The sequence below is a fragment of the Nicotiana tomentosiformis genome, chromosome 7 (assembly GCF_000390325.3).
Source record: "Nicotiana tomentosiformis chromosome 7, ASM39032v3, whole genome shotgun sequence".
NCBI lineage: Eukaryota > Viridiplantae > Streptophyta > Magnoliopsida > Solanales > Solanaceae > Nicotiana > Nicotiana tomentosiformis.
In genome coordinates, this window is record NC_090818.1 from 108,794,549 (window position 1) to 108,814,502 (window position 19,954).

General features: G+C 35.7%; 1 protein-coding gene and 1 long non-coding RNA gene across 3 annotated transcripts; one reads left to right on the forward strand and one right to left on the reverse strand.

The window, feature by feature from the left end:
- Positions 1-6,300: 6,300 nt before the first annotated feature.
- Positions 6,301-17,443, forward strand: LOC104120055 (uncharacterized). 2 transcript variants are annotated; one of them, XM_070181822.1, is made up of 3 exons: positions 6,301-6,706; positions 7,060-9,188; positions 9,287-17,443. In XM_070181822.1, the coding sequence occupies exon 3, from the start codon at positions 9,345-9,347 to the stop codon at positions 10,752-10,754; it is 1,410 nt and encodes a 469-aa protein (XP_070037923.1). In that variant the 5' UTR covers positions 6,301-6,706; positions 7,060-9,188; positions 9,287-9,344; the 3' UTR covers positions 10,755-17,443. The 2 variants fall into 2 exon arrangements, with proteins under 2 accessions (XP_070037923.1, XP_009630024.2); XM_009631729.4 differs by lacking the exon at positions 7,060-9,188.
- On the reverse strand, positions 6,550-7,053 carry LOC138896558 (uncharacterized). The gene is made up of 2 exons (XR_011409917.1): positions 6,854-7,053; positions 6,550-6,812 (listed from the first exon to the last, which is right to left on the reverse strand). It is a non-coding gene; the product is annotated as an uncharacterized lncRNA (long non-coding RNA).
- Positions 17,444-19,954: the final 2,511 nt, after the last annotated feature.

The following is a 19,954-nucleotide window of genomic DNA, read 5'->3' on the forward strand; positions in this document are numbered from 1 at the left end:
TGTGGCACACAACCTCTAATTATTGCGACAACTTCAAGTTAACTCTAACTTGAATACTCTGAGTACCTATTACAATTACCTTTAGATAAAGCTGAAAGGTATAATATGAAAACACCTACTACAATTGAACTAGAATAAAAGACAGACACTTGGAATTGGTTCTTCTATCTGGTTCAAGTAGCTTCAGGTTCGCACACTTGAATCACACACGAACTTCTTGCAAAATGCCTTGCTATTTTGCTCTCAATTCACGTTTAACTTTTTCTTTTATGCGTTACTGTAGAATGAGAACTTCCTGCGATTTATAGAGTTAGTAGAGTAGAAAAAACTAGAGTTATAATGTTACTCTTCCTTGGTGGAAGAGTTCTAGTTGATCTCAACCTCTAACTCCTCCCTTATCTTGGATAATGTTCTCGTTGGGTAAGGAGTCCTTCTCCTTATCATTTATGCAATCTTTTCGATCAGGAAATATCTATTATTATGCCAGATTTCGTTTATCTCATGCATGTGCATCTCACGTGCTTTGAATCTGCCCGTGTCTATGCTTACCAGTGATGAACCTGGTTCATGCATGAGCTTCCTTTGTCAATCTTCAAAACTAACCTTCACTTAGGCCAACAGTAGGAAATTAGACGACTAAACTTCACACAAAAATTAATCGCAACAGAGATAAATTGAGCAAACAGAAAAGTAAAAGAGGCGCAGCAGTTTTTATACTGTTTCAGTACCGCTATGGTACCTACGTTCAGTTCTCTTGGGTTCCAAGAGTTCTCTTAGATCTTCAGTAAGCTTTTATAACAGTGATGATTTTAGTACATTCACCACCAACGCTATACATTAACAAGGTTTTTTTCTAGTGTTGACACAACTCTTGTTTTATTTTCTAACTCTTCCTAGCTTTTGCGACACCTGTAGACTCAAGAATACATTATTTGTACTAAGAAATAGAAGGGTGTAGAAACATATGTGAAGTGGCATAATCTTCTTTGCCCTTCTATTTCTTCTTTTATAGCCTGACGAGTCTTCTGATTCCTTGTCTCCTGGGATCACATAGCAGCAATGATTGGAGGCATTTCCTTATGAGGCATAGATATTTAAGAGTGAGACCCAAGGGTAGCCTCATGAATCTATCTTGGAAAGGGAAGCTAGATTCATTCTTAATCTTGATGAATTGGTTCCTCCGTTTATCCTTGATTAGAGCTTCTGCAGATTGTCCTTGATTTGCTCTCTAACCGTGATTTGCTCTCTAGCCGTGATTAGCTCTCTTTCCTTTCTTGTGCGCTTGAGTATCTTTAGCAAGTCTGATTGATTGATTTTCCTTCCTTATTCTTTGATTGATTGGTTTTCTCTCCATTTGATGCAAAGTTAGAAATACATAGCCGTTGGGTTCCTTTGATTTCCCATATGATTTTCTTTTCTTTCATCAATGTCGTTGCTCTTCGAATTTGCACACAATTAGATGTCATTAGTCAAGGCTCTTTTGATTATTGATCATTATTAAAATTCTAAACTTAACACATTGTAACTATAGTTCAATTTTCTTTGAATTCGTTTCACATGTGTTGGACTTAGCATTGCAAATAAACAAAATAGCATGTTTTATCTTACTATATATATATATATATATATATATATATATATATATATATATATATATATATATATATATATATATATATATATTTAAAAAAAAGAGGCCAATACATTAGTGAATGACCTGACAAGCACATAAGACTCGACTCAAGAAGAACCCAGTAGTTTTTTTTTTTGGGAAAAGGTCCAAAATTGCCCATCTACTATGGTATATTGTTTACTTCTGCCACCCGTTATGCTTTTCGTCCAAATCTATCACTATCGTTAACAAAGTTTGCATAATTGTCCCTAATTCTAACGGATCTACACTGTGGCAGCTGACCCACTCAATTTTCTCCATGTCAACTGCCAAGTTAGCGGGTCCCACCCAACCCCTCTAATATTCTTCATTTGAATAGTTGACCAAAAAAACTTCCCATTTCCCTATAGAATCTCCTTACGCCACCCCCTAAAAATGAAATCCTTTTCCAACACTTTTTTATTTTTTTCCATTCTTTCCCTTTACCTTTTTCCATTGCAGAGATTGTACCTCCACCAAAATGAAATCTAGTCTTCTTATCCCATTAACAAATGATCATTGCTGAAAAATTAGGGTTCATCAAAGGAATCACAATTGAAGACCTTCAATATGTCAACAATGGTGTTCTCTAATAATGGCTCTTGAAACCCACTACGGTATATTCTTTGGGTGTCTAAAAATTTCAAATTCCACTTAGATTAGTTGATTATTTATGGAGGAGATCGACCGGTTGTTGTCATTTTGAGCTTAATGTCGTGAATCAAACACTGATTTCGTGGATTTGAGTAAAAGATATTTGAACTCTATTTTTTTGGTCGTCGAAGTTCAAAGCTGGAAAAAGACTCAAGATCCTGAAATTTCTTGCTTCTTTTATACTAAAATCTAGTGGAGAAAACATATTTTGGATCTTAAAAAGGAAAGAATAACACTGGTGTTCAAAAATTTGAAAAATAAATAGCAATCACCATTGAAGGAGCTGTAAAAGAGCTCGAAAACATAAGATGGGTATTCTGATTTGTTGAAGTTTGAGCTAAGTGTTTTGGAGTTTGCTGGGAATATTCATGTAGAGAAGTTGTGGACGATCTGAGTCTGTTTGGTTAAAAAATTTATTTGGATCGAAATATTTGAAGTAAAGATGAAGAAGCATGGAGGAAAAAGAAGAAGAAGCGGCCCTTTTTGGGATTTTTTTTTTAATTTGCTGATTTAGTAAATAAGTGTAATAAATAAAATATATTTTTAAATAGTGACATAGACTCTTACGTGACACTTTAATAAATGCAATAACTAAGATATTATTAAAAGTGGTAATATGGACTCTACATTGGTATTTTATTTGGTGGAACCTATTGACTTGGCAGCTGACATGGAGAAAATTGAGGGGGTCAGTTGTCACGGTGTAGATCCGTTAGGGTTAGGGGCAATTATGCAAACTTTGTTAATGATAGGGATAAATTTGGACGAAAAGTATAACGGGTGGCAGAAGTAAGTAAACAATATACAAAGTAGGGGAGCAATTTTAGACCTTTTCCTTTTTTATTTTTTATTTTTTTACATAAAGCTTAGATATTCACTTGTTGCAATTCACTTGTAAGATTGAGATGTGTCCTCAATAACTTCTTTCAACTTGAGGTTACTGGTCTTCCTTTCTATCAACATATTTGCAATGAGTAAAGAATATAATTCAAGATGCAATCTAGATATTCCTGCTGCAAACACCGTAAAACTCCAACAGGGACAGTTCAAAAACATTAATGGCCTGAAGCCAAATCTTATCAAAGGTATCAATTAAATTTAATAAAACTAGCTCCTGTGTGCGGCACGGTACATCTCGTGCATCACACATGCATCTTGTGTCAATTAATAGATACTAAGTAGTACTTTTTAAAATCACTTATATAGTTAACACTTATGCGTGAGACATAAAACAAAATTAAAAGGAAAAAAGTGCAAATTAAAATTGATAAAGGTGATATATATAACGATAATAAATTTTTAGGGCCTAAAACTTTGCTAAGTCTAAAGCTAAGTTTAAAGCTAAGTGCTTCACTTACTTGACGGTTGAGCCGGCCCTGAACTCCAAATTTTGTTGAACATGCTTCTGTTTGGTTATTCCTATTGCATGTAACAGTCAATCTTACGTATCTAAAGGTGGAAATTTCTCAATTTTCCACTCAAATTTTCGTTGGATTAAGGCCAAGTTAACGGTGGCAGAAAAGTTTAGCGCTTAAGAAACAATGAAGAGTTCTAAAAGAATCAAAAGAGAAGAGCTCGAAGAGATAAAGGAAGCCAACTCTGTGGGACTAATTACATGCAATTTATGGATGATAAGCTGAATTAATAACTTAAAGAATAAGACTAGTAATTAATGTAGGAAATGACACCGAAAAATAACGATAATAATACTGCAATGATATTATTTGACACAGATTGGCTTGAGTTGTGCTAGGCACATTCCTAAGAAACTATTTCAGCATTGTGAAATGCTTTCCCAGGATTAAACAAGCCCATCTCTATTTATTTAGAGGATACAGAAATCAGCAAAGTTAAATAATACACCAGCAAATCTTAAGGAATAATTAGAATAGGAATTTCTTAAAAAAAAAATAAAGTTTTTCTCTATTTTTCAGTGGCTAGCTATGAATAATAGCTAATGATTAATGGAGATTACTAAAGCTTTGGTTGGAAAGCATACTGACCAAAACGTGTAAGAAGGAAAGGGAAGAAAGGGAATATTTCTGATAATCTTTTCAAGTGTATTGGACACTTACACACTTGTCCACACATATGCCACTTGTTATTTAGCATGACAATTGGTTAAGTTTCATTGAAGATATTGCCACATGGACATATGATTTCATGCAAGAAGCCACATACTATTCCAAAGTATCTTTTGAAATAAATTAATTTATCACCAATCCCCACATCAAAAGATATTTTAGGAATGTAGGAGTAATGAATATGAGAGTAAGATTTTCTGGATTTGTATGGTCCAAATGTAATAGGTTTGGTGTCTTCTGGAATATGAATGTCACGACCCAAAAATTCCACCACAGGCGTCGTGATGGCACCTAATCTCTAAGAACAGGTAAGCCGATTTCAATTACATTTTTGGAGCCAATTTTTTTAATTAAATAAGTAACCAAAACTAACAACGGAACAAATATGAATGTACAACCTCCCAAGACTGGTAGTACTGAGTCACGAACTCTAACTGAATACATGGAATGATCACGAGGACCGAATATACAATACTGTTTGATTAAAACTAACAGTACAATGAAATGAAAAGACTCCAAGAGACTGTGACGACCAAGCAACTCTACCTTGAATCCTTACGATCCCGCTTTAACTCTTCTCAAGTCCGATGTCTCCAATACCTGGCTCTGCACAAAAATGTGTAGAAGTGTAGTATGAGTACACCACTGTCGGTACCCAGTAAGTATCAAGACTAACCTCAATGGAGCAGAGACGAGGTACAGTCAAGACACTCACTAGTCTAATAACCTGTGCAATATAATATACAAAATAATAGGAGACAAATAATAATAATAATAATAATAATAATAATAATAATAATAATAATAATAATAATAATAATAATAATAATAATAATAATAATAATAATAATAATAATAATAAGGGCAGGATAAAACAACCAGTGATATGCACAACAGACAACAAGAATATCATTAATATTACTCAATAATTAATAAACACAATTACACCTAATTAAATCAAGTCCTTCAAATAAATGTCTTTCACATATAATTCTTCCAGATAACTCTCTTTCAAATATAATTTTCTCAAATAATTATTTTTCAAATATAATTCTATCAATAAATCTTTTCAAATATAATTTCCTCAAATAAATATCTTTCAAATACAATTCTTTCATATAATACTTTCTAAGCAAAAATCCTTTCAAATAAATATTTTGAATATAATTCTTTCAATTAAAAAGTCACCATGTGACACCTCATTTCATAATCTTAAAAATACGGGTCTCCCCCTTTTTCATATTTCTACGGCACCTCGTGCCCATAATTAAATCATCATATTTCTTCGGCACCTCGTGCCCTCATTTCATATCTCAACTTCACGGATAATTCACATGCCAAGTATCATTATCATTTTCACGGCACCTCGTGCCCATATTTTATTTTATAAACCGCCTGGCAATAGCCACAGGCTCTCAATTTCAACATAAATCAGATTGTTATCAATTTACCAACAACAAGACAAATTGCACAAGGTATAAAAGTAAACACAAGAAAATCACAACATCATGTGAGCACCTAATTTTTCCCCTAATATAAAATTACTCCTAAAAAAATCCAAATAATAGCTTTAAATTATTTTTCTATATTTTTACTTAGTTTGCTTTGTACGTATTCATGTTTGATGCATTTTTAAGTTTCATTTTAAATCCTAAAGAAAAATACAAAAAATATTTTGATTTTTTTTAAAAAATAAATAAATAAAAAATAATTGCATAATCAATTGCATTTGTAAAACACTAAAATACAAAAAAATACATTAGTAACACTACATGCATTCTTAAGCTAGTTGATTAATTAGGTCATTAGTCAATTAGTGAGTAAAATATATATAATAGTTTAGTCACATAAATTGGTTTAGTCAAGCCCATCCCTTTAGAAGCCCAATTTTCATGATCCGCCTGGCCCAACCGAACCCCCTCTCTTTAAGGGATCCTAATTTCCCTTCCGCAGAGAAGACAAGAGACAATTCCCCCCTTTAGAAAACCCTAGCCGCCTCCTAGATCCCCTCTCTAATCTCACCCTCCTCTACTCATCTTCTCACACACGGATATTCACACACTAGCAGAGATAAAGTTTGGAATTAAAAAAATCAGAAAATTCAAAAAGAGTTCCAAAAACCAAAACAAAAACAGAAACAAAAGAGGGATTTCAAGACTATTTTCTAATTCTGCTTCGTTACTTCATAATTTCCGTGAATCCGAGTGCTATTTGAGCTATGGAACTGCTATCCACTGTTGTTTTGTTGTTCTTGTTCTGTTGATTCGCTTGTTCTGCTTTTATTTAGCTATTCGGAAATCTACACATTGTTGTTGAGGTATGAACTTGATTCAGATCATGTAATTATTGATTGGGTGCTATAATACCATGAATTTGCAGTAATTTTCTCTATTTCATGTGTTCGAAATGTATTCCAATATCACCTGCCAACTTGATTTAATTATGAATTGTATTCCAATATCACCTGCCAACTTGATTTAATTATGAATTGCTTTGATGCATGAAATTAGTATAGATCCATGTAAAAAAGGGGTATTTTTATATAAGTATTCCTATTGTAATTAATTTGTGCGCAAGATGAACATGACTGTAATTTATAAAATATTTATGTGCGAAGCCATGAACTGATGAATGGATTTCTTTTAATATTTTTGATCTATTGCATTCTAGTGTAAATTTGGACGAGTGTTATCACGTTAATTATAGCCACGTGGAAAGATTTGGCGCAACAAGGTTTTGCTTCGCTCATGTCCTTGCTCTGTGGGGCTTAAGGATAAATCGGCTCATCCAATTCGACCAAGGCTCAAATCGAGCCCAATGAGTAGAGTTAACTGCTATAAAAGAGCAACTGTTGCATTTTATTACACCTGTCTTCTGCTGTAAATGTCTGTTTTGATCAAGATAGAGTAACGTTTTATTTTACTCGAATGTTTAGCCAACCTGGATTCTCTTTGAATTAACTGAAGTAACGAGGAGTCCAAATGTAGACTTGCTTTAGGCGTGATTCATAAATAAATTATTGTGATTATGAGTACGGTTCCGGTGACTTAATCATGATACATAAACTCCAAATTTGAGTGCGCGTTTCACGTGACTCGACTTTACAACTTCAAATAATAATAAAAATAAGAATGTCGTAAATCGCGGGTGCATTTCATGTGGCGCGGTTTGCGACGTGTGCCAAAACGAAAAGTGTACGACATCGTGACTTGTTCCTGAAATAATTCCATAAATAATTAAAAGCGGTTAAAAAGTAAAAATGCACAATAGGCTTTAAATATGTAATAAATCAGATAATTGGGCCAAGTATTAATTGTTAAGCGACCGTGCTAAAACCACGGAACCCGAGAGTGCCTCACACCTTCTCCCGGGTTAACAGAATTCCTTACCCGGTCTTCTGTGTTCGCGGATCATAAATAGAGTCAAATTTTCTCGATTTGAAATTTAAAATAAACCGGTGACTTGGGACACCAGAAAATTATTCCAAGTGGCGACTCTGATAAATAAATAATCTCATTTCGATTAATGTCACTTAATTGGAAAAACTCTCTTATTCCCTATCCCCTCGGAAAAAAGGAGGTGTGACAGCTCTGGCGACTCTGTTGGGGACAAGAACCCAGAATCTCTGGTTCAGGGTTCAGAATTCGAGCTTAGATATCTGTTATGCTTGGCTTTCATGATTGTTTGATATTATTTGTTTGAGCCTAATGTGCTAATTGCCTCTCTTTACCGCTTTGATATTGTTGTGAACTGTATATAAACTATTACGAAAACCTTTCTTCTCTCTGAGTCTTCTAAATTTTCTGGGAAGCATGCGTTTCGCGTGGCTTCTTTTCTGTTAGAGTCATATCCTAATTTTAGAACGAGGTTCAAACAAGTTGCAAAGCCGGTGAAGCTTCTGTATTCCCGGTACGCTGCCCCCCTCGGCTCGAGTTGCAACGCCTGGTTTTGACAATCCCGGTATTCAAAAATAAAACCCCGTTACTCTGTCAAAATTTCAAGAATAAAAAGAGAAAATTATTTCGAAACAAATCATATTTTTCTGTGCATCAAAATGGCAGAACTACGCGGGTCTGATTCTCACCGGATGTGAGATACGTAGGCAAACCTCATCGGTTTCGGCCCACAATTTTCAAAAAATCCAAAAATATTTTCCTTTACCTCCTCTTTAGAAAGTCTTTCATTTAGACCACAATTTTCAAACAATCCAAAAATATTTTACTTTACTCCTCTTTTGAAAGTCTTTCTTTTAGACCACAATTTTCAAAAAATCCAAAAATATTTTTCTTTATCTCCTCTTTAGAAAGTCTTTTTTTAGACCACAATTTTCAAAAAGTCCAAAAATATTTTCGTTTAATTCCTTTAGGAGTTTTTTTTTTAGAAAATCCAAAAAAAATAAAAAAAATAAGAAAATTTTTAAACCAAAAAAATATTTTATTTGTAGGAGTCTTTTATTAGAAAAATAAAACAAATGAAATAAAAATCCAAAAAAAAAATATTTTCTACATTTGTTTTAGAAAGTCTTTCTACCAAAAATCCAAAAAAAAAAAAAAAACATCAAAAGCCAAAAAATATTTTTTCTTTCTTATATAGAAGTCCTTTCGGAAAAAATTAGAAAAAAAAATCAAAAATCAAATTCCAAAAATATTTTCTTTCTTCTTTATAAATTTTTCATTAGAAAACTAAAAAAAAAAATCAAAGTCCAAAAAGAATTAGTTTATTTACTTTATTTCTGATCTTCCCGAACTACGCAAGATCTGATTCATGTTCCTACATGATACGTAGGCAACACACATCAGGTTCGATCGACCATAAAATAAAGTGTTAAAAAAATGATGATGATAATAATAAGGACCGACTGAGTCCATTCTAACGTGTCTCTTATTTTGAATCACAGATGAAAGTTTGAGGTGGTCTGTTTGTGGTAAGCTGGCAACACAAAATCCAAAGAAAAAATGTCATTCACAACTGACATTGAAGCTGTTACGAGTGGTCAAGAGACTCGGGGTCAGAGGGTTCAACAAGAGTCTACTGTGGTTGAGGAAAATAGAATATCGAAACAGCAAATGACTGAAATGTGTCAAGCATCGGCCAATGGTCAAGGACCACCCCTTTCTCATGTTTTCCAAAAATTCACACCCATCTCGACTATTACCACTACTGTCTCATTGTCTGATCGATCCTATCCATTTGGCTTCAGTCTTTATCCCAACTGTACGACTATAACTGGAACTTCTGTTGCGCGCTCCCAAAGTGTGCCATTGACAACCAATCAGACAATCACTGCTGTTATGCCTATTTGCACTATCCCACAACCAACAATGGTACAAAAGAAAAGTCATGAGTCACAATTTGCTACCCAACAAGAACAATACCATTCTCCTGAGTACCACTCGTACCTATTTGATCTTCCTTCAAAGATTGAGAAGCCTACCCGAAAGATGACACAAGAAGAAATGACCCAAAGAGTGAAAAGCTTAGAACAAAAATTGAAAAACATGCAAGGGTCGGCATGTCAGAAGAGTATTGCCTTCAAGGATCTATATATGTTCCCCAGTGTTCGTTTGCCACTTGGTTTTAAGACTCCCAAATTTGAACAGTATGATGGACATGGAGACCCCATAGCCCACTTGAAAAGGTATTGCAATCAGCTAAGAGGTGTGGAGGGAATAAAAGAACTAGTAATGGCTTATTTCGGGGAAAGCCTGACAGGGGTAGCCTCTAAATGGTTTATGGATCAAGAAACCTCTCACTGGCATGTCTGGGATGACATGGCCCAGGCCTTTGTCAAACAGTTCCAATACAACATCGATATCGCCTCAGACCGCAATTCCCTTCCAAACCTGAAGAAGAAACCAACTGAAAGTTTCAGAGAATATGCCATTAAATGGAGAGAGCAAGCGGCTAGAGTTAAGCCACCCATGGATGACCACGAGCTAATCACTGTCTTCCTTCAGGATCAAGAGCTAGATTATTTTCAAATCATGATGTTCGCAGTGGGCAAATCCTTCTCGGAAGCAATCAAAATTAGGGAAATGGTTGAGAAAGGCCTTAAGACAGGCAAAATTATAAGTCAAGCAGTTCTCAAAGCTGCAACTCAGGCTGTGCAGATTGCATCTGATAATATTAGTGACACGAATGAGAAGGATGAAGAAACCATGATGACAATAAGGTCGAGAAGAGGTCCTAGGAGAACATCTCGAAGGTATGAGCAGCCTCATCAGGTTTCCGATGATTCCCCTGAGCACTACTATCCACCTCAGAACCCACAATACTCTATTGCTCCACTACAGTATGTTGTCCAGCCACCAAGACACCCCAGAAGGCGAGCACCAGCACCGCAAAATCTCCACCAGCCTCCATAAAATTTTCAAGTGCTCTATAACCCACATCCAAGACAGGGGTATAGAGGGGAACAAAGGATGAAAGATAACTTTATACCAATAGGAGAGTCCTATGCAAGTGTGTTTGAGAAATTAAAGCATTATGACATGATTGCACCTATTCCTCCAAATTATGTGGACCCACGTGCAAGAAGCTTTGACCCTTCTAAAAGGTGTGAATACCATTCCAATTTCCAGGGGCACAATGCTGAAAGTTGTCGGGATTTGAAAAGAGAAATAGAAAGGATGATCCTGGAAAACCTGATTGTGATCCAAGATAATGACACCCAGAATATTACGCAGAATCCTTTACATGCACATGATGATGAACACTTTGTGGGGATGATGTGTGGTGATATGGAGTATGAGAATCCTCTCGGGAACTTGCCGACTGAAATTGGAGAAGGCCATGGTGATTCTGATGAGCAAATTTGTGGCTAAATGTTAAGCTTAGCAATTGAAAAGTCATTCCCTCCTCACTAGGAAGGAATCTTGGTAGCTTGTTTTGATGTTTTTTCTATTATCTGGGTTATTCCAGGGTGTGATCCAGATTTTGTTTATTTTATTGAGTCAAACCCTTCTATCCCTCTATTTTGTTTGTGTGAGTCTTGTCTGTCCATTTGGTTGCTATTTTCATTAGCCGGGTTATTTTAGGGTTGTAACTCAGATTTTAGGTTGTTTGTCTTGTTGTTTACTCAATGAAAAATAGTTTTTCCTTTTGTGTCATTTCATGCTTAGTTCTTTTCCCGCTAGTTTTAGTGATATGATATGCATGCGGAATTTTTGGCCAGATCTTAGAAAACTGATTTAAGCTTGAATTGGATAAATGAGAAAAAGGAACTTTTGAGGATGAATAAAGAGTTGAAACACTTTGGAATTAAGCTCGAATAAAATGACCCGTGGAGATTAATGATCTTTACCTTCAAATCATTGTGAAGGTCGGGTTTTGAGGAAGAATCAATTGAAGTTTATTGGAAAGTTTGACATTAATGGGTGAAAAGTGTCTTCCGACCACGACACACCAAGAAGATAGACATGCTCATCAATGTTGTGATCATGAAAGGATACTATAATTGGCATTCTCGAGGCTAGGAGGCCCTTTTTGTGCCATCCAAACACTTTATACCCTTTGTTACCCCTTTTGAGCCTGTGTTATTTTCTTTGACCATCCTCTTTTGGAATTAAGTTTAGAGTCAAAAGTTCAAAAAAATGAAAAGAAAAGTCCATGCCCCAAGAGACCAAACTGGGGCAACTCTTAGAAAGTACAAGTAAAACAAAAAAAATAGAATAGTCAAAGGTCCATGTCCCAGAAAATAGAAGTTGGGCAACTTGTTCTGAAAAAAAAAAAGAGAAAAAAAAAAGGAAAAAAAGAAAAAAAGAGCAGAAAGAAAGATGAAAAATGATAATATTAGGTCAGATGTTTGAACTACGTTAGACCTGATTCCTTAAAAAAAAGGATACGTAGGCAGCCTTACACGGTTCGGTCCAACCAAATAAATAATAAAAAAAATCCAAAAATCCCAGTATATAAAACTGGGGCATGAGTTTGTTTTAGTTTTTTTTAAAGAGTCGATTCCGAGAGTTGTAAGTGTACAACCCATCATATTGAGTCTACTTGGAGCCTTGTGATGTCCCTTATTTCCAACCCTATCCAAAAACCTTCCGAATAAAGACCTCATAATCAGCTTTCAAGAATGCCAAGAGACGCATGCAATGAGCAACAGTTGTCACATGACATAGAACACCATCAAGTTTCTCACACAAGAAAGCAAAGAAAAAGGAAAATAAAAAAAAATGAGAGAGTCTTACTAGTGAAAACCCTCACGGGCACTGTAAGGCGACGGTAAGTAGAGATAAATAAATGAGAGAGACTTGTTGAAAATCTCTCGGGGCACCAATAGTCGAAAGTGAGTTGTGAAGTTGATGTAAAGGATTGGTACGAGCAAGCCCGACTTCAAAGGTCATAAGAATAGTAAAAGGAAAGATAGGTCAGTTTGATAGATCAGACCGTTAAGTCCAAAATGCATGTCATGATCATTAAGGCTAGTTACCGCAAAATAAAAAGAAAAAAAAAAAGAAAAAGAAAAAAAAACTCTTCCTTCTGTCCTTCCGACAGGGGCATTTCTTGTTAATACTTGTTTCTTTGCATCATTGTGCCCCTTCACTCTGAGTCAGTCCTTGTCAAAACAAGCAAGAAAAGATTTCAAAATATGCTACCAGCTTTTCAGTTGCACAAAGTAAATTTGGCAAGCACAGTCAGGTGTTACAGTCAACATGTCTTGAGGATTCATGCAAAGGCTTCCCCCCAAAATACCCTTGTCATCCTACTTGGCTAAAGCAAGCAAAGATAACCTCGAGGTTAATCAGGGGATCGGGCTCTCTGTAGTACTGAACAAGAACTATGAAGTGTGCACATCATGCAAAAGACACTTACCAGCTGTGATTCTCTCTGACAGACAAATTGCTCAAAAAGAAGAAAGACATTCAAGACATAGAAAAGGTCACCTAAGCAAAGATCTCCAGTTGGGATAAGGCTGATTGAGCCACAAATACAAATGGTACTGGGTGTGAAACGATCAGGGTTGATGTAAAGCAAAAAGTCTCTTGAAACCGACTCAAGCTGATTGAGCAAAAGCCAAGGTGCCCAAGACTCAAGGCCACAAACCGACCACCACTTTTAAAACTGACAAAATTTCCTTTGTTTGAAACAGGAACAAAACAGTGCAAGGAAAGTGGTTCAAAAGAAAAAAAAGAGAAGAGAAGAGCCGTCATAGGGAAGTTTCTCAAATCTTTACCTTTATTTGTCTTGCCAGTGTGCATAAAATATTGCCATTGCTCTTCACATTTTTTCTCCTAGGATAAACGTCTTAGTCTGATGAATCTTTCTCCTAAGATAATAAAAAAGAGACCTAGTCTGATGAATCTTTCTTCTAAGATAGATAACCTAGTCTGATAAACTTTCTCCTAGGATCAAAATATTAGTCTAATGAATTTTTCTCCTAAGATATAGAAATCTTAGTCTGATTAATCTTTCTCCTAAGATAACAAAAAAAAAAAAACCTAGTCCGATGAATTTTTTCCTAGGATACAAAGTCTTAGTCTGATGAATTTTCTCCTCGGATCGAAGTCTTAGTCTGATGAACTTTCTCCTAGGATAGACGTCTTAGTCTGATGAATCTTTCTCCTAAGACTAAAACCTAGTCTGATGAAATTTCTCCTAGGATAATAATTTTTTTTTTTTAAAAAGGGAAGTCTGGATTTAAAAAAAGAAAGGTTAATTTCTAGTTTTCTTAAGTTATCAATCTTTAGTTTTCTTGAAATCAGGGTCCCGCCTGGAGAATAGGGTCAGTTTTTGGTTTAGTCGAGCTTAGTTTATAGTTTTCCGCAAGCTCAATCTCAATTCTAAGAGACTCACTTCCTAGTTTGGATTTTTTAGATTTTTATTTCTTTAGGAGACGCACTTCTTAAATTGAGATTCACCCTTAGGAGATGCACAACCTAGTCTGGGTCTTTCAGGATATACTTTTAGGAGACGCACTTCCTAAATTGAGATTTCACCCATAGGAGATGCACTTCCTAGTTTGGTTCATTCAAGCTTCATCCCTAGGAGATGCACATCCTAGTCGAGTCTTTAATTTTACTCTCATCATTGCATCATTCATCAATAGCATATGTGATTTATAGTTCTGCTAACAACTAACAAATCTTCCTAGTGCAAACTGGGGCAGAAAAGTTTCTTCTGTTTTGTCTATTTTGTTGTAGTATCAGGCACCCACCTGGAAAACGAGGGAATTCATTTCAAGTTTTTAAGTCAGCAGGCGCCCACCTGAAGAATGAGGGAATTTATTTCAAGTTTTAAGTCAGCATTAGGCGCCCACCTGGAGAATGAGGGAATTCATTTCAAGTTTAAGTCATGAGGCGCACACCTAGAGAACGAGAGAATTCTTTTCAGGTTTTAAGTCAGCATCAGGCGCCCACCTGGAGAATGAGGGAATTCATTTCAAGTGTTAAGTCAACATCAGGCACTCACCTGGAAAACGAGGGAATTCATTTCAAGTTTTTAAGTCAGTAGGCGCCCACCTGGAGAATGAGGGAATTTATTGCAAGTATTAAGTCAATAGCAGGCGCCCACCTGGAGAATGAGGGAATTCATTTCAAGTTTTAAGTCAGCATCAGGCACCCACCTGGAAAACTAGGGAATTCATTTTAAATTTTAAGTAAGCAGGCACCCACCTGGAGAATGAGAGAATTTATTTCAAGTTTTAAGTGAACAGCAGGCGCCCACCTGGAGAATGAGGGAATTCATTTCAAGTGTTAAGTAAGCATCAGACGCCCACCTGGAGAATGAGGGAATTCATTTCAAGTGTTAAGTCAACATCAGGCACCCACCTAGAAAACGAGGAAATTTATTTCAAGTGTTTAAGTCAGCAGGCGCCTACCTGGAGAATGAAGGAATTTATTTCAAGTTTTAAGTCATCAGGCACCCACCTGGAGAACGAGGGAATTTATTTCATGTTTTAAGTCAACATCAGGCGCCCACCTGGAGAACGAGGGAATTCATTGCAAGTGTTAAGTCAACATCAGGCACCCACCTAGAAAACGAGGGAATTCATTTTAAGTTTTTAAAGTCAGCAGGCGCCCACCTGGAGAATGAGGGAATTTATTTTAAGTTTTAAGTCATCAGGCGCCCACCTGGCGAATGAGGAAATTTATTTCAAGTTTTAAGTCAGCATCAGGCGCCCACCTGGAGAAATAGGAATTCATTTTAAGTTTTAAGTTAGCGGCAGGCGCCCACCTGGAGAATGAGGGAATTTGTTTCTATTTTCTAGTCATTAGCAGGCGCCCACCTGGAGACCGAGGGAATTCATTTCAAATTTTAAGTCAGTTGCAGGTGCCACCTGAAGAACGAGGGAAGTCATTTTAGAATTCCATTCAAGTTAGAAGTACAGAAGATCGCCTCAAGAATGCAAGTCGACAGTCTGGGATGACCAAAAGAAGAAGTCTCAATCCAGAATAAAAGAAAAAAAATGAAGTGAATTCAAAATGCAGAAGCAGATGAAAAGATATGGGCTGCTCAAGACATAATTGAAGTCGCAAGCTTTGCATGTCCCATCTTGATCCGAAAAGGCGAAGAAGAATGAACTACCACCTGCATCTAGCAAGCATCGAGGTTCAGATCAGAGTCTGTATGAAGAACCAGCCAAAACTCAAGATCAAGCTTCAAAAGACTCATAGATAGGAATCTTGTAACTCGTAACTGATAGGCTTAGTTAGTCTTTTTCATTTTGACTTTGGTGTAATAAGGAGCTCAGCAAGCAGTAAATAGCAGCAACAACAGTGAAATCATAGCTTCTCGGTAGTCCCAGCTACCTAAACTTCTAGAACTACACTGACCTGATTCCTTTATAGCCAAGGATATGTAGGCAACCTCCGAAGCAAGGTTCGGTCAAACTTTTCAAAAATAAACGCTTCCCATGGAGTATCCAAACGGGCAAAAATTTCTCGTAATTGCTCACTTTATCTTTGCCCGAAAACTCTTCATGTTTCTGAGCAAAGAGGGACAGCTGTGAGCACCTAATTTTTGCCCTAATATAAAATTACTCCTAAAAAATCCAAAAAATAGCTTTAAATTATTTTTCTATATTTTTACTTAGTTTGCTTTGTACGTATTCATGTTTGATCCATTTTTAAGTTTCATTTTAAATCCTAAAGAAAAATACAAAAAATATTTTGAATTTTTGTTTTTTTAAAAAGAAATTTTTTAATTGCATAATCAATTGCATTTGTAAAACACTAAAATACCAAAAAATACATTAGTAACTCTACATGCATTCTTAAGCTAGTTAATTAATTAGGTTATTAGTCAATTAGTGAGTAAAATATATATAATAGTTTAGCTACACAAATTGGTTTAGTCAAGCCCATCCCTTTAGAAGCTCAATTTTCATGACCCGCCTGGCCCAACCGAACCCCCTCTCTTTAAGGGACCCTAATTTCCCTTCCACAGAGAAGACAGGAGACGGATCCCCCCTTTAGAAAACCCTAGCCGCCTCCTAGATCCCCTCTCTAATCTCACCCTCCTCTACTCATCTTCTCACACACGGATATTCACACACTAGGAGAGATAAATTTTGGAATTAAAAAATCAAAAAATTCAAAAAGAGTTCCAAAAACCAAAACAAAAACAGAAACAAAAGAGGGATTTCAAGACTATTTTCTAATTCTGCTTCGTTACTTCATAATTTCCGGGAATCCGAGTGCTATTTGAGCTATGGAACTGCTATCCACTGTTGTTTTGTTGTTCATGTTCTGTTGATTCGCCTATTCTGCTTTTATTTAGCTATTCGGAAATCTACACATTGTTGTTGAGGTATGAACTTGATTCAGATCATGTAATTATTGATTGGGTGATATAATACCATGAATTTGCAGTAATTTTCTCTATTTCATGTGTTCGAAATGTATTCCAATATCACCTGCCAACTTGATTTAATTATGAATTGCTTTGATGCATGAAATTAGTATAGATCCATGTAGAAAAGGGGTATTTTTGCATAAGTATTCCTATTGTAATTAATTTGTGCGCAAGATGAACATGACTGTAATTTATAAAATATTTATGTGCGTAGCCATGAACTGATGAATGGATTTCTTTTACTATTTTTGATCTATTGCATTCTAGTGTTAATTTGGACGAGTGTTATCACGTTAATTATAGCCACGTGGAAAGATTTGACGCAACAAGGTTTTGCTTTGCTCATGTCCTTACTCTGTGGGGCTTAAGGATAAATCGGCTCATCCAATTCGACCAAGGTTCAAATCGAGCCCAATGAGTGGAGTTAACTGCTATAAAAGAGCAACTGTAGCATTTTATTACACCCGTCTTCTACTGTAAATGTCTGTTTTGATCAAGATAGAGTAATGTTTTATTTTACTCGAATGTTTAGCCAACCTGGATTCTCTTTGAATTAACTGAAGTAACGAGGAGTCCAAATGAAGACTTGCATTGATTTTCCATAGCTACATAAGAGCAAGAACATTTGGAACCTGTTTGTTCCTTATCAATTTAACCAATAACCTCACACTGCCTCTCCAATCAAAATCTCCCATAACTCACTCACTCTTTACATTTAATCGGGAATGTTAGGAAATAATAAATCATGAACATCGTAGCTTGCTTTAGGCGCGATTCATAAATAAATCATTGTGACTATGGGTACGGTTCCCGTGGCTTAGTCATGATACATAAACCCCAAACTCGAGTGCACGTTTCACGTGACTCGACTTTACAACTTCAAATAATAACAAAAATAAGCATGTCGTAAATCGCGGGTGCATTTTATGTGGCGCGGTTTGCTACGTGTGCCAAAACGACAAATGTACGACATCGTGACTTGTTCATGAAATAATTTCATAAATAATTAAAAGCGGTTAAAAAGTAAAAATGCACAATAGGCTTTAAATATGTAATAAATCAGATAATTGGGCCAAGTATTAATTGTTAAGCGACTGTGCTAAAACCACGGAACCCGGGAGTGCCTCACACCTTTTCCCGGGTTAACAGAATTCCTTACCCGGTCTTCTGTGTTCGCGGACCATAAATAGAGTCAAATTTCCTCGATTTGGGATTTAAAATAAACCGGTGACTTGGGACACCATAAATTATTCCATGTGGCGACTCTGATAAATAAATAATCCCATTTCGATTAATGTGACTTAATTGGAAAAACTCTCTTATTCCCTATCCCCTCGAAAAAAAGGAGGTGTGACAGCTCTGGCGACTCTGCTGGGGACAAGAACCCAGAATCTCTGGTTCAGGGTTCAGAATTCGAGCTTAGATAACTGTTATGCTTGGCTTTCATGATTGTTTGATATTACTTGTTTGAGCCTAATGTGCTAATTGCCTCTCTTTACCGCTTTGATATTGTTGTGAACTGTATATAAACTGTTACGAAAACCTTTCTTCTCTCTGAGTCTTCTAAATTTTTTGGGAAGCGTGCGCTTCGCGTGGCTTCTTTTCTGTTAAGGTCATATCCTAATTTTAGAACGAGATTCAGACAAGTTGCAAAGCCGGTGAAACTTCTGTATTCCCGGTACGCTGCTCCCCTCGGCTCGAATTGTCCGCTCGGGTAAGTCAGGTCTAGAACAATACACCCAGGATTTAAACTTAGAATAACACAGCCTCATGTCGGATCCCTATTAGGTACGTTTGCTTGCATCAAGTGCATTTGACTTAGGGGACTCAACATAGAGGTTCGGTCCGTTTAGGATAGGTGTACCCAAAATTAAAGGACCATCCTGATGCATTCTTTACGTGCTACTTGTGCATTAATTTGCTTGGCTTGTATGTTGACCGGCTTCTTGAGTTAGAAAAAAAAATCAAAAAAAAAACAATAGAAGAGAAAAATCAAAGAGTGAGGTAGGATAGAAAAATGCCTGGTTTTGACAATCCCGGTATTCAAAAATAAAACCCCGTTATTCTGTCAAAATTTCAAGAATAAAAAGAGAAAATTATTTCGAAACAAATCATATTTTTCTGTGCATCAAAATGGCAGAACTACGCGGGTCTGATTCTCACCGGATGTGATATACATAGGCAAACCTCATCGGTTCCGACCCACAATTTTCAAAAAATCCAAAAATATTTTCCTTTACCTCCTCTTTAGAAAGTCTTTCATTTAGACCACAATTTTCAAACAATCCAAAAATATTTTCCTTTACCTCCTCTTTAGAAAGTCTTTCTTTTAGACCACAATTTTCAAAAAATCCAAAAATATTTTCCTTTATCTCCTCTTTAGAAAGTCTTTATTTTAGACCACAATTTTCAAAAAATCCAAAAATATTTTCCTTTAATTCCTTCTTTAAGAGTTTTTTTTAGAAAATCCCAAAAAAATAAGAAAATTTTTAAACCCAAAATATATTTTATTTGTAGGAGTCTTTTATTAGAAAAGAAAACAAATGAAATAAAAATCCAAAAAAGAAAAAATTTTCTACATTTTTTTAGAAAGTCTTTCTCCTAAAAATTCAAAAAAAATAAAACATCAAAAGCCAAAAAATATATTTTCTTTCTTTTATAGAAGTCCTTTCGGAAAAAATTAGAAAAAAAAATAAAGGAAAAAATTAGAAAAAAAAATTAAAAATCAAATTCCAAAAATATTTTCTTTCTTCTTTATAAGTCTTTC

Coding starts and splice junctions, on each gene's coding strand:
- LOC104120055 (XM_070181822.1), top strand. CDS start 9,345: ATGTCATTCACAACTGACATTGAAGCTGTTACGAGTGGTCAAGAGACT.